We start from the raw sequence: 14,348 nt of genomic DNA, 5'->3' as shown, positions 1-14,348 counted from the left end.
ATCCCCCAGGATAACTATCAGCATCTCCACGTCATCAATGTTCATTTTGTGGCCTGGAAAGAAAGTCCCAGATTGCAGCTTTTTGAACAGACAGAAGTTCCTAAAGATGTGCACATCATGAACCTTTCCCAACCATCCTACACTGATGTCAGTGAAATGCTCTCTGTGATCCACCAGCGCTTGCAACACCATTAAAAAGTATCCCTTTCAGTTTATGTACTCCTTGGCAAGGTGGTCTGGTGCCAAGATGGGGATATGCATGCCATCTATTGCCCCACCACAGTTAGGAAACTGCATCACAGCAAAACTATCCACTATGTCCTGCACATTTCCCAGACACACTACCTTTCGTAGCAGAAGTTGATTAATGGCCCTTCACTATTGGGGCACAGTGGCTCCCACAGTTGATTTACTGACTCCAAATTGATTCCCCACTGATCGGTAATTGTCTGGCATTGCAAGCTTCCAAATAGTGATTTCCACTCGCTTCTCCACTGTCAGAGCAGCTCTCATTTTTGTGTTGGTGAACTGCAAGGCAGGGGAAAGCTCTGTACAGAGTTCCTGGAAGGTGGCCTTCCACATTCAAAAGTTCTGCACCCACTCCTTGCCATCTCATACCTGCAAAATGATGAGGTCCCATCAGTCAGTGCTTGTTTCACGGGACCAGAAATGGCACTCAGAGTACAGCTGCTCTGTGACTGCCAGCAGCAACTGTGAATTGTTTTTTTTCAATGGCTTGCAACAGGGCTGCTCGCAGGACATTACTATGTTCTGTGAGGAGGATCCTACTTCGGCCCTGGAAATATTGTAGGAGAAGGCGCAAGGTGTTTGAGATGCTCAACAAGAGTGCACAACTGAGCAGGCTTCATGCTTCTAGGGTTATGGCATACATGCGACAGTTTTAAGGCACAAAAAACGCTGGGTTGTTTTCTGTTGAGCACAGTGAATCATGGGATTCCAACGCAATGTTCCCATTCTTCCCTGCAACAATGTTTTGGTCCCATAAGGCATTGCACAAACTTCCCAAAACACACTGCAACAAATTGCACTTTGGGATAGCTACCCACGATGCACTGCTTTGTGCATCAATGCAGGCACTGATAGTGAGGATGCACTCCATTGAGACAATGAGCATGGTGTGGCCACGCACAATTGACTTAATTAATTCAGAGGCTCATGGTTGAATTAGATAAAGTTGACTTAATGTGTTGACAACGCCTGAGGTTTGCTGTAAATAACACAATCAGGAGATAGCCTGTGAGATGTATTAACATTAACTGCTGAAGTTTCAGCGTGGTATGCAGAAGCGGACTTGTCCAAGTCTCCTGGGTGCTCTATGTGTAATTGAAAATTTATCCCTCTAAGTACAGATAGTTAGGGACATTTGGAAACTTGTAACTGCTTCCAAATATAGGAACATAACAGTTCCAGCAACAGAACATAACAATGGCCAATCTCATTCTGTTTCCAACAGTGCTACCATCACTCAGCAACATCCCTGCTCACTGCCCTTTGGGTACACATGGCACTGCTGCCAGTGATATCCAACATTCCCATTCATTGCTCCACAAAACATACAATATCAACACAGGCATAATAACCAGAAAATTGCTAGTTCAGTTCCCACCCACTTTTTGCAACCTACAGAGATGGTTTTGCCTTCTTCACATTACCTCATCCATATATACCATATACAGCACATATGCCTCCTCCCTTCATGGTCACATAAAATCATGCAAACTTAATGCTGACTACAGACAACTACTGAAAAGAAAAAAAGAACAACACACACCATACTTCCTTATTACACTACCCAAATAGCACTACTACGTACTACAAACAAAAAGTCCCCAAATTGTAAACCTCTAGTCACTACAAACTGTTTCCACTTAAAACAATTCCTTCTGTTCAATACAACTCTTAAACAACTTACAATCTGCACTGCACATTCCAACCATCCATTTTAAGGCTATTACTGTTTATTATCTGAGCAATCAGAAAACATCAGGTTGCCTGTTTTCCATGAAGGGAGACTGGCATGTGTTTTGTGAGTAGATGTGGGCAATGAAGTGTGATAAAGACGAAATCACGGTTGTAAATTGTAATGGGTAGGTGAAGGCTTAGTTTCTAGGCTTTTTTGTGGTTGCGTTGGTGGTGTATCTGTTTGAGTAACCTTAAATAATCCTTAATGAAGTTTTACAGAAGTTGTTTTGTTTTCCTTATGAAATTTTCTGACAGGGGAGAAGGAGGAGGAGGAGGAATGTTCTTAAGCAGCATTTCAGAAAACGACAAGAACAGAATAACTCAAACAACCGCAGGTCATTCTGAGCAAAAAAGTATTTTTACTGACCACAGTAAACTCAGCTAACTAACTCATTTGCCTAATAGTGACACTGATAATGGCTCAGTGAAGAAAGTAAGAGCAACTGATCTTCTTTTGACAAAGGAGGACTGATGCCAGTCAGCAGCTATCTCTTCATGGACCTTGGCTCATTTTGCCCCTACTTCCCAAAAAAAAAAAAAAAAATAATAACCCCCCCCCCAAAAAACAGCACACACATACGCACAAAACTGATTGCTGCTGGCTGGCTAGACAGTAGAAAGAGAAATCAAACACGTGTATGTCATTTGGACACAGCAGTATATGTACCACCATTGATCCAACAACCACATGCCTGTGTCTTTAACCAAGAAATCCTTAGTGAAGAAAAACTCCAGATCATAAATAGGAGATTTTCAAAGGCACAAAGACCAGGCAGGAAGCCGACTGCCATTGATCTTTGTGCTTTTGAAAATCTCCCCCTCTAGAAACACATTTTTCCTCCATTCTCCCTTCTTTCATATCCTGTTCTTTAAAGTGACTGGTTGCTTGTTATGTTGATGCTGAAGCTGATGAGACATTAATTTAATATAAATGGCTGAACATTTTCTACTGAAAATATTTTGATGAAATATTGGGTTTTCAGCTAAATAACATTTTTCATAAATAGTGTCTGCTTTTGCATAGAAAATTTTCATTTTTGGATAAAAACAAACAGCCAAGACCAACATATTTTGATACTGAAATGTTGCTGCGGTGCCTCATGGGAGTCATAGTTTACGTAGCTTATGCTTCCATTTCTCTTACATGGACCAAGCTCCCCAGCTGGACTTCATCTCCCATGATGCATTGTGGCCATACAACTGTCACTTTCTCTTACCAGATGGGAAGATCATCATGCACCATCATGCATGGAAGATGTAATCCAACCAGGGAGCATTGCCCATATGGGAGAATGGGAGCATGAGGTACCTAAATTATTGTTTCCTGAGGCAGCATTTTAGGATTGAAACATTTGGTTTTCAGTTGAAATATTTCACCTTTTAGTCAAAAAATAGGTTTCCAATTTTGGCCAAAACCTCAACATTGTCTTCAACAGGAAAAAAAGGTATTTTCCAAACAGCTCTAAAAGCAGACAAATCTGAAATAGAACTCTTTTGATTAATACGCCAATCCAGGTTCTCTGAAGGCATTTGGAGTCACTCGAGGCCCAGTTCTGGATTTAAGTTGTGCAATTTGGAAAGCCTTCTATTGACTTTAGTGGACTTTGTGAAAGCAGAGGAAAAATGATCTAATGCATTTCAGCTGTGTACAATCGTGGTATGGATGCCAATATTAAACAAAGATTTGTTAGTACAAAGGTGAAGCTTTACACAGTTTCAGTCATTAGAAGTAATGGCTATGAGGGTAGAATTGGGTCCTTCAGAGTGTAAGCATAAAAAACTACAAATGCAGATTGGCATGTGTGTATCCTGTATCAGCTGAATACGCTGATCCGCTTAAAAAGTGTTGTAAATGTGACCAATCATGTAACATTTTGAGAATTCCAATCTCATTTGCCTTGAGGTTCTGGTGTGAGCTAAGTTGAGTGAGAAAAGAAGCATCCTCATTTGAGAGTTTTTTCTCTAGGATGGTACTCCAGCCAAAGCTAAGTGTTGCAAAGCTGTAATTTTTGGATATTTCACATATTGAAAAGTCAGGTACTCCATTGCTTGGAAAACCACTCTAAAAACATCTAAAACAGCAAGTAATGTGTAAGTGAGTATTCTAACAAACCCACACATTTACAGTCCCAAATGCTATAGAGCTATCAACCCTGCCACGACTTCGTCAGTGATGCCAGCGTTGACTACTCATTTGTCAAATTTTCTAACAAGCACATCTGTGCTTCCTCCCATGCTTCTCTCATGCATGAGAGAAGCTCCCTGTAAAAGCCTTCAGAACCACTATATTAACCACTTCCAAGTCTCTTCTTAAACTCACTTATGCCATGATGCCTTCAAAACAACTGATGATATTTAGGGAGCCGGTATCCTGTAGGCTTGTTACATTAATCAGAATCATCTCACTGTTACCTGTGCTCCATCTGTCCACCTGCCATCTGTTTGTTGAATCTACCTGTTGTCTCTTGCCTTATATTTAGGTTATAAGCTCTTTGGAGTGGCAAGCATCTTTTCTGTGGAAGTACCTATTTGTATAAATTCCCTTAGCAAACAGTTAACTCCTGACTCCAATATTAATAGCCAATAGCAATGTCTTCCTCCTAGTTCCATTCCACTCATTAGCATATGTCATAAGTAGATAGGTAAGGTAAGGGTTAATTTTCTTTTGCCTGTAAAGGGTGAACAAAGGGAACCAAACACCTGACCAGAGGACCAATCAGAGAACTGGATTTTTTTAAAAGTCAGGGGCGTGAATTGTGTACTCTAGGTCTTTTGTTTTTCCAGCTTATGGAGGAAAAACATCTTTTCTGGCTAACTCCTATTTTTCTAATATTTTCCTACAAAAGTGTGAGTACAAAGGCCACAAGGCAAATAGGCTGTTATATCGCTTTGTGTTGTATTTACAGGTGTGTTGATTTGCTGGACTGGTTTAAAGGGGCTATCTTTTAAATCAGACTGTTTATTCATATTTTCTTATAGCAAGAGGCCTGTATTGATCTCTTAATGCAGTAATTATTGTTTTGTATTTTCTTTCTTTTTATATAAAGTTCTTTTTTAAAACCTGGCTGAGGTTTTGGGGGTTCTTGAGGCTACAGGAAGGGGGGGTGGAAAATCTCTTTATATTAGCTTTACTAGATTTGAATGCATCGCCTCAGGGGGAGGGTGATTTCCCTCTTTGTTTTGCCTTCAAGGAGTTAAGTACTGCATCGCCCAGGCTCTCCCAGGGAAAAGGGAGGGGGAACCGGGGGAGCAGATAACGAGGAGACAAGGGGGAGGAACTTGTTTTCCCGTTGGAGATAGGGAGACCCAGGGGTCTGGGTCTTGGGGGTCTTCCCAAAGGAAGTTGGGGAGTCCACAGAGGGGGTTCCCCAAGGAGTATTTGGGGAATCCAGGCTGATAAGAGCCTAATTCTTATCTGGTGGCAGCGAAGTAAAATCCAAGCTGGGTATAAGCTTGGGGGAGATTCACAGTAAACACTCAGATGTTGAACTCTAAGTCCAGATTTGAGACAGATGTTTATTACAGCATAATGAGTCACTTAGGCTCACTACCCTTGCTTTGCCAGCTGAGGTTTTTTGGTGGTGGGGTTTTTTTTGTTTTGGTAAGTGCCTGCAATTGTGGTGCTATCACAAGAGAACCTCATACTGCCATCACACTAACAGCCATTAGCATGTGTGAATCATTACACTGACAGCATTCAGTAAACAAACATTACTAATATTAACATTCTTTGCTAGTTTCACAGTGGTTGGCCTGCATGCCCTCATTCTCTCAATATACACACATGCTCTCACCAGGGTATCCCAGCACTAATGCTGATAACAGTGAAGTCCTGCCTCTCCATGTTCGTACTAGTGCTGATATTACAGTGGAAGCATGCCTACATCTGAGAACATGCAAAGCACCACTGTCTGCACACACACAGTATTCCATGATAGCAGAAATTGCTGCCTTTACTGTGCTTGTAGATTCAGCCTTTTAACCTCCCTGTAAAAAAGTGTCTCTGTGGCACCACCCTACATGGGTTGGGCCCCCCTGCAACAATCACTTCATAGACTCATAACTTTCAGGTCAGAAGGGACCATCATAATCATCTCGTTTGCCTGTCTGCACATTACAAACCACAGAACCTCACCCACCCCATTACTGTAATAGACCTCTCACCTCTGCCTGAGGTGCTGAAGTCCTCAAATCATGATTTAAAAAGACTTCAAGTTGCAGCAAATCCACTATTTATACTAGTTTAAACTTGCGAGTGACCAGTCCCCCATGCTGCAGATGAAAAAGAACCTCCCCCCTCAGCACCAGGGTTTTTGTGTCACATTGCTACTGAACTTAAATGACTCCTCTCCCTCCCTGGTATTTATCCCCCTGATGTATTTTCAAAAGAGCAATCCCCTCAGCCTTCTTTTGGTTAGGCTAAACAAGTTAAGCTCTTTGAGTCTCCTCTTATAATGTAGGTTTTCCATTCCACGGATCATCTTAGTAGCCCTTTGCTGCACATCTTCCAGTTTGAATTCATATTTCTTAAACATAGGAGCCCTGAACACCACACATTATTCTTACCAGTACCTTGTATAATGGTAGTAACACTTTCCTGTCTCTATAGGAAATATCTCGCCTGATGCATCCTAGGACTGCATTAGCTTTTTTCACAGCCGCACCACACTGGCAGCTCATAGTCATCCTATGATCATCCAGAATACCCAGGTCTTCCCCTCCTCCTGTCACTTCCAACTGATACATTCCCAGTTTATAGAAAGAAATTCTTGTTATTAGTCCCTAACTGCATGACCTTGCACTTTGCACTATTAAATTTCTATTACTCCAGTTTACAAGATCATCCAGATCTTCTTGTATAATATTCTAATCATTCTCTATATTGGCAATACCTCCCAACTTTCTGTCATCCACAATTTTTATTAGCACACTCCCACTTTTTGTGCCAAGGTCATTAATAAAAATATTAAATAAAATTAGTTCCTCAGAGATAGGTTTTGGAACCACATTGGTAACCTCCCTCCAATCTGACAGTTAACCTGTCAATATTACCCACTGTAGTCTCCCTTTTAACCAGTTCGTTATCCATCTTTCAATTCTCATATTAATCCACATCTTCTCCAATTTAATGGATAGAATTCCAAATGGAAAATTACCAAATGCGTCACTGAAATCCAGGTAGATTAGATCTACTGCATTTCCTTTGTCTAAAAAATCAGTTATCTTCTCAAAGAAGGAGATTAAGTTGGTCTGGCATGATCTGCCTTTTGTAAAACCTTGTATTTTATCCCAATTACTGTTCACCTCTGTGTCTTCAGCTACTTTCTCTTTCAAAATTTGTCCAAAATCTTGAATACAACTGAGGTCAAACTAATATACCTGTCATTTCCCAAATCACTCCCCCCCCACCTTAAAAATATGAATTATATTAGCAATTCTCCAGGCATGGGGTATGATATCTGAGTTTACAGCTTCATTAAAAATCCTTATTATTGGGCTTGCAATTTTGTGTGCAAATTCATTTAATAATCTTGGAAGGAGATTATCTGCCCCCCCCCCCAATTTAGTCCCATTAAATTGTTTGGAGTTTGATTTCCACCTCAGATGTGGTAATTTCTACCTCAATATCCTTGTTATCATTAGCCACAGTGCTATTATCCCTAAGCTCTTCATTAGCCTTATTAAAAACAGAGGCAAAGTGTTTAGGTGTTGGGCCATACCTATATTTAGGGGTTAACAACAAGAACTATTGCTATAAGCTGGGGAAGCATCAGTTGGAGGAACAGAGGAGGAGAAGGACCTCGGATTATTGGTTGATCACAGGATGACTATGAGCTGCCAATGTGATATGGCTGTGAAAAAAGCTAATGCAGTCTTGGGATGCATCAGGTGAGGTATTTCCAGTAGAGATAAGGAGGTATTAGTACCGATTAAACAAGGCAACTGGTGGACGCTCATTGGAATACTGTGTGCAGTTTTGGTCTCCCATGTTTAAGAAGGATGAATTCATACTGAAACAGTTTCAGAGAAGAGGCTAACTAGGATGATCTGAGGAATGGAAAACCTATCATATGAAGAGGAGACTCAAAGAGCTTGGGCTTGTTAACCTAAAGAAAGAAGGCTGAGGGGAGATATAATTGCTCTCTATACATATATCAGAGAATAATACCAGGAAGGGAGAGGATTATTTTAAACTCAGTACACTGTGGAACAAGAACAAATGGATATAAACTGGCTATCAGGAAGTTTAGACTCGAAATTAGAGAAGGTTTCTAATCATCAGAGGAGTGAGTTCTGCAACAGCCTTCCAAGGGAGCAGTGGGGGACAAAAAGAACTATCTGTCCTTCAAGACTAAGCTTGAAGTTTATGGAGGGATTGTATAATCAGATAGCCTAAATTTTAGGCGAATTAATTCATTTTTTGACTACTCTAGCGGTAAGAATTATGCCTCACTGGCTTGTGATGGGATGTTTAGATGAGGTGAGATCTGGAGTTACTACCAGAAGAATTCTTTCCTGGGTGTCTGGCTGGTGAAAGTACTTGCCCACAATGCTCAGGGTTTAGCTCATCGCCGCATATATGGGATTGGGAAGGAATTTTCCGTCCAGGCAGATTGGCCATTTTATGTGCAGGGTGAGGCAACAGAGTCACTTGGGCTGTGAAAGATTCCTCTGCACTTTGAAGTCTTTATAAACCATAGAATTTGAGGACTTCAGTAGGCTTAGACGCGGGTTTGATACAGGAGTGGGTGGGTGAGATTCTGTGGCCTGTGTTGTGCAGGAGGTCAGACTAGATGATCATAATGGTCCCTTCTGACCTTAAAGTCTATGAGACTCTATGGGATTATCTTTCATCTCTACCCCATCCTCAGTGCTTAGCAGTATCACTTCTTTCCTTGTTTCTTTCTTACTTATATGGCTATAGAATCTTTTCCTCTTGGTTTTAATTCCCTTTGCAAGGGCCAACTCTGCTTGGCTTTTGGTAGTTCTCACTTTATCCCTACACTTTCTGACCCACACAGGTCCAGGCCCCAGCCCCTTTGTCCTTGTAATGAGCCCCATCCTTGCAGGTCTGTTTACTTTGTAACAGGTGGGGAAAAGCAAAAATGCAAACAGAGATCAAGCTCTTCCTATGGTCAACAAAAAGGTCAGTGGCTCTGACCTTACTTCAGGGTGTCTGGGAAGCAACTTCACGAGTTCTTAACACCTAGGTATTCATACCAGTCTCTCCCTATTGGACTTGGTCCTGGGATTCATTGGAATCCGCTTGAGTTTTTTGAGGGAGCCTCTCTGGCATGGAGGTTCCTCCTCTGGCTGGTGAAAGAATTGCTCCTTTCTCACGGTTTCCCCCTTGCTAACTACAGCTTCCTCCTTACCATGCATGATTGGCAGAGCCAGAGAGGTGGGGCTATCTTAGCACACAGAGCATCCCTAGCCCCTACTCCTCGGTGCAGGGTTTCATACACCCCTTTCCACCCCCCAACTTACATGCTTTCTCAGACACACGTGCATAGCATTGGGTCTTCCTTGACTACTAATGTTATTTCCTGGTCAGTTACAGAATTTGTTTGGAAAGAGAATCTTTCTAGCAGCTGATTTTCTTTTTTTGGGGGGGTGGGGAGAGGGGGAGCAGGATTCCATCATTTTTCCTTCCATTTTTCTTCCTTTATGTTCTTGTTTAACATTGGCTGTAGGACTTTTTTTTTTTTGCACTTAAACAAAGCCACTTCACACATCAGCAGTAATTGTCTGAAATGTCACCCAATGCCATGTCAGTCTTAGCTTGATCATAACCCATCACCATTTCTCCCTTTATTAGAATGTCTTCTATTTGCACCCTTCCTTTCACTCGTGGCTCTTTTGCTCATAAGAGGTTCTGTTCTCTAGCCCCCTAGTCCTCTCTGCTCAGTTCAGACAATATTGTCAAACCTGCAGTTGCAAGGGGCCGCACCACACCAGGGCTATTGTGATATTTATTGCTTATGCTCCAATACCACATGTTCTGAGCTGTGTGGTGGTAATACTTTGGGCCCTCCTGGATAATTAGCATGTCTCCCCCTTTGTCACACCTCTGTCTGGAGTATAATGCAGTGTCACCCTTCTCATGATTATGAGGAAAAATTTAATAAGTGATTGTCCCAAGCCCACAGACACACACCAGATATGGTGGCCTTATCCATTCTACTGCTTTTTGCCTCTCCCATGCCCTTTGCTGCCAGCTAGAATGGAAAAGGAATGTGGGAAGTTGGAAGAGGATGCTAAATCTCACTCTCTACAGCCCAAGAACTCTATTGAAATGACTTTGCAGAAAGCCCAGATTTTCTTGAACTTTCACTTTCTTTTTATGACCCCCCATGGCATATCAGACACTCTATACTACCCCTGACTGTGTTTACCACCACCTCTTGTTCAGACATCACTGAGCCTGAGGCCTGCTAAATCTGACTAGTCTATTGAGAAGTGCTGTCACTCACACACTATTCCACTAGTTGTAAGCATTACAAGTTACAGCCTTAATGGAGACATTTATTTTTAAGGGTACTTAAGAAATTTTCAAGCATGTTTCATCCAGACTGCTGCCCTGTGCTCAGTAGCTGTTATCTAGACATCACCATAGAAATGCAGGGCCCCTTACAGGCAAGCATTAAGAAAGGTCCCTGCCTCAGGGATCTAATTCAGATACAACATGCAAAAGGGATGACAATAAACAGAGCTGTGAGATATTGGGGAGACATGAGATACAATAATGTTTTATATAAAACTTGTTACCATAAAGGTTGTGAGGGTTTTTTTTTTGTTGTTCTGGTTTGTTTTAATAAGTGAGATACCTAGGTCAAGATTCAAAAATGGAGGCAAAAGAAGGGAGTTGAGAGGAAAAAGGAAAATGAGGATGTATGGCATATAAAATCTGAATGGGTTTTCTAGCCAAAGAGGACTGTTTGAAGAAAAAGAATGGGATTGCTGATTGGAGAAGGAGACCAGGGGACTGTTAAGGGGTATTGAGTTCTCAGAGCAAAAGTAACAAGCATAGTTGTGTAGAACCTTCAAGACAAGGATGCAAAAGTTTAGAGCCAGTGCAGACATTCAGGTAGGTGGAAGGAAGAGGTGAAACTGCTAAGTGAGATGACTTTATCTGCAGCATTTTGAATAGACTGGAGGGAGACATGTGGGGTGAAATCTTAACCCCACTAAAGTCAATGTCAAGATTCCCATTTACTTCAGTAGGACAGGATTTCATCAGTGGATCAGAGAGGCCAGAGAAGGGGAGGTTGAAAAAGCTGAAACAACACAAGGCATGTGCCAGGGTTTTATGATGGGACTGGGCTAGAGAAATCAGCACTATTAGAGAATTCTCTTTAGGAGTTACAGACGGAGATTATGAGCGAAGTGAATGATTGAGCTGGTAGCTATAAAACTCCTTAAGATTATTTTCTCTAGTTTTAAAATAGGATTTTTGCATTGAACAGTTGGGTCCCATCACCACAGTCTTACTTAAATCTGGACAAAGCTACCTTAAGGAAAAATAAATGATACACTTTACCAGTCATTTAATTTGTCCAGAAGTGGAATATGTAAGAAATTTTAACTCAGCTCCATCAATTGGAAATTGATTTCCATATGCTAGATAATGCTGTTTCAGTACAAAGATAATACAGCATGGTACATGAATGTGATAATAAGCATGGGATTTTGTATAAACATGTGGGTAAAAATGGGTCAGGAAAAATTATTGGTATAACTTATTGGAAATCAACATCTTCTGGAATAACTGCACAGCTTTTAAATATTAATATAAATGCATCCATCCAAAATCCAGAATGATGAAAATGCATTCATTCAAATAAGCACAGAGATCCATGGTGAAATATAATTTCTGCTGTCAATAAATATATCAATAATATTGCCTTCAAATGCTAATATTTAGTAGAAACAAAGGGAATTACAAAAGGAGAACACCACAAGGTCACGAACAGTGACAAATTCTGGCTTAGGAGCATTAATACTTTTGTGTTTTGTTTTGGTGGCAACAGTGATAGTCTACTTCCACAGGTGAATACATTTCTTGCTCACTTTTAATCAAGTCAATGAGTGCTCAGCACTTTAGGAACTTGAATAAATGGTTTTTGGTTTTTTTCCAAAGTCCAAAAGTAACCTATTAGAAGCCCCAAGTTTTGAAAACCTTGGTAACTAGATTTTCAAGTTAGAACATTTTGGAAGGGGAATGAGGCATACACAACTTGTCAGCAACTCTAATTATTACCCTGAGGCCCCCCTTACCCCACCAGATTTCCCTTTTAGGTTATGTTTGAGAAATAAAATTAAACTTAAAACTGAGCCATGGGATTGCAAGTTTGATGGCACAGGAGAGCACAATGTCCTTCTGCAGATGCCAGTATCTCCAAATAGCAACTCAGATGGCAAAGGTTGGAAAATGACCTGTTGCTCATTATGACCATTATGGTTAGTGTGTTTCATTATGATAGTAACTTTCAAAATAAGCACAATTTTAGAGCCGCTTACTGAATTCTACAAGCAGAGAAAATTTTGGAAATTCAATTTCTGTCTCCAAACAGATGTTGCTATGGTAATGGGGAAATTTATATACACTGAAAGAGCAATCAAAACAGTTGTAACTCCACTAGAAGACAAGTCTAGCTGAACTGGTCATATAAATGTTTTATTTAGAGTGTGTGTTAGCGACGAAAATAGCTTTCCTATTTTCATGAAACTTTTTTTTTTTTGGGTTACAACTAGGAAAGTTTACATGCATTGAAGTCCGATTCCACCTTGAAAGGCAAATGGGTTATTATCTCATTCAAATGTACATACCGAGTCTCCTGATTGTCATTCTCTCCTGGGTGTCGTTTTGGATCAATATGGATGCAGCACCAGCCAGAGTGGCTTTAGGTATAACAACTGTGCTGACCATGACAACACAAAGTTCAGGTTCACGAGCATCACTTCCAAAGGTAGGCAAAAACCTGCTTTGCTTGTACTATACCAGAATCATTGTGTTAGTACAAATAATGATTCTGTAAGGCTGTCGGAGGCCTTCAATAACCTTTACAACATGTGCTCTACTTATTAACAGATAAATTTGTTCATTAAGGATGAACAGAAGGGAGATAAAGCATTTTGATTTGGTTATTATTTTTCATTCAACAGAACACATTCTACTTCTTTACCAACTGATCTGTTGGGCCAAATTCTCAACTGGCTTAACTCCAGTGACTTCAATGGTACAGATTTTGAACCTTGAAGAAATGGTGTTCTTCACTGCTCCGCTAGTGTTGCCCAGATTTTTATATGCTGGTCTGTGATGAGTTTGTCCCTTTCTTGATTGTGATACAAGCCAATGTATTTAGCAAATATTGAGAATATTGCAGCTTTACAGTCTGCCATGAGTAAAAGGGCAGCATGTAGCTGTACTCTCCCACAAAGAGACAAATCAAAAATTATGACTTACAGAGTAAAAATCTCTTTCCAGCTCCCCATCCTGGTTCTGGGGGCACAGCAAGTTATTTCTCTTTTAATTGAAGAGCTTACTATATGCATCTGGTCAGCTATTCTCATGGATCCAGGGCTCATCCTTCGAACACCCCTTCACCATCCTCTTACAGTGAGGAGTATTGGACAAGTATCACCTCCACAGCCACTCTCTGATTGCCTGGCTGAGTAAAGAGTGACAGTCCAGCCCAAAGTGTTTTATAAAGGTGTCTGTCATCAGCAGCATGGATGGAATCCCCAGACAAATTGATGTTGTCCATTTTTAAATTGCCTTAAGTGTCATTACTTAAAAGTTTTTTTTTTATAGGAAAGACTAATCACCCTGAACTCCAACTGAAATCAATGGGAATAATTTGATATGTTTGTTGTTACCCCTGTATAGATATTTTCCTGGCTGTTGGAGCCAGACTTTTTGTCCTCTGATCAAAATAAATATGCCTTTGGCTGCAGAGAGAGCTTAGTATCCCACAGTGTAGGATCCTGCTGCATTCATTTTGATGGAACATATGGGCCCAAAGAGCCAAAAGTATGACCATGACCCTATATTGTCCAATACTGAACAGTTTTCACCAAAGGTTTGGTATAGAGACCTCAGCCAGTTAATTACCATGGCAAACACTAATAAAAGATTTAAAAGATTTTTAATAAAGATAAAAAAGAAAGAAAAAACAGCAAAAGCATTTAAAATGTAAACTGTATAAGGAATTCTTGTTCCGTTTCAGTGTAGAGGATCTATAAACAGAAAATAAACCATGTCTGACAGTCTTTTAGACTGTTTTAAGCTCAAAAGCTTGTCTCTTTCATCAACAGAAATTCATCCAACAAAAGATATTATTTCACCTGCCTTGTCTCTCTTA

General features: G+C 40.6%; 1 protein-coding gene across 1 annotated transcript in view; it reads left to right on the top strand.

Moving 5' to 3' along the window:
* The window catches only part of GLRA3 (glycine receptor alpha 3), a 140,256-nt gene that overhangs the window by 112,053 nt on the left and 13,855 nt on the right, over nt 1-14,348 (top strand). Inside the window, exon 7 of the mRNA XM_032780174.2 lies at nt 12,739-12,953. Coding sequence (XP_032636065.1) covers nt 12,739-12,953 — 215 coding nt within the window. The remainder of the gene's footprint in view (nt 1-12,738; nt 12,954-14,348) is intronic.

This window comes from Chelonoidis abingdonii, chromosome 5 (genome assembly GCF_003597395.2).
Source record: "Chelonoidis abingdonii isolate Lonesome George chromosome 5, CheloAbing_2.0, whole genome shotgun sequence".
Classification (NCBI taxonomy): domain Eukaryota; kingdom Metazoa; phylum Chordata; order Testudines; family Testudinidae; genus Chelonoidis; species Chelonoidis abingdonii.
This window is presented reverse-complemented; position numbering and strand designations above follow the sequence as displayed.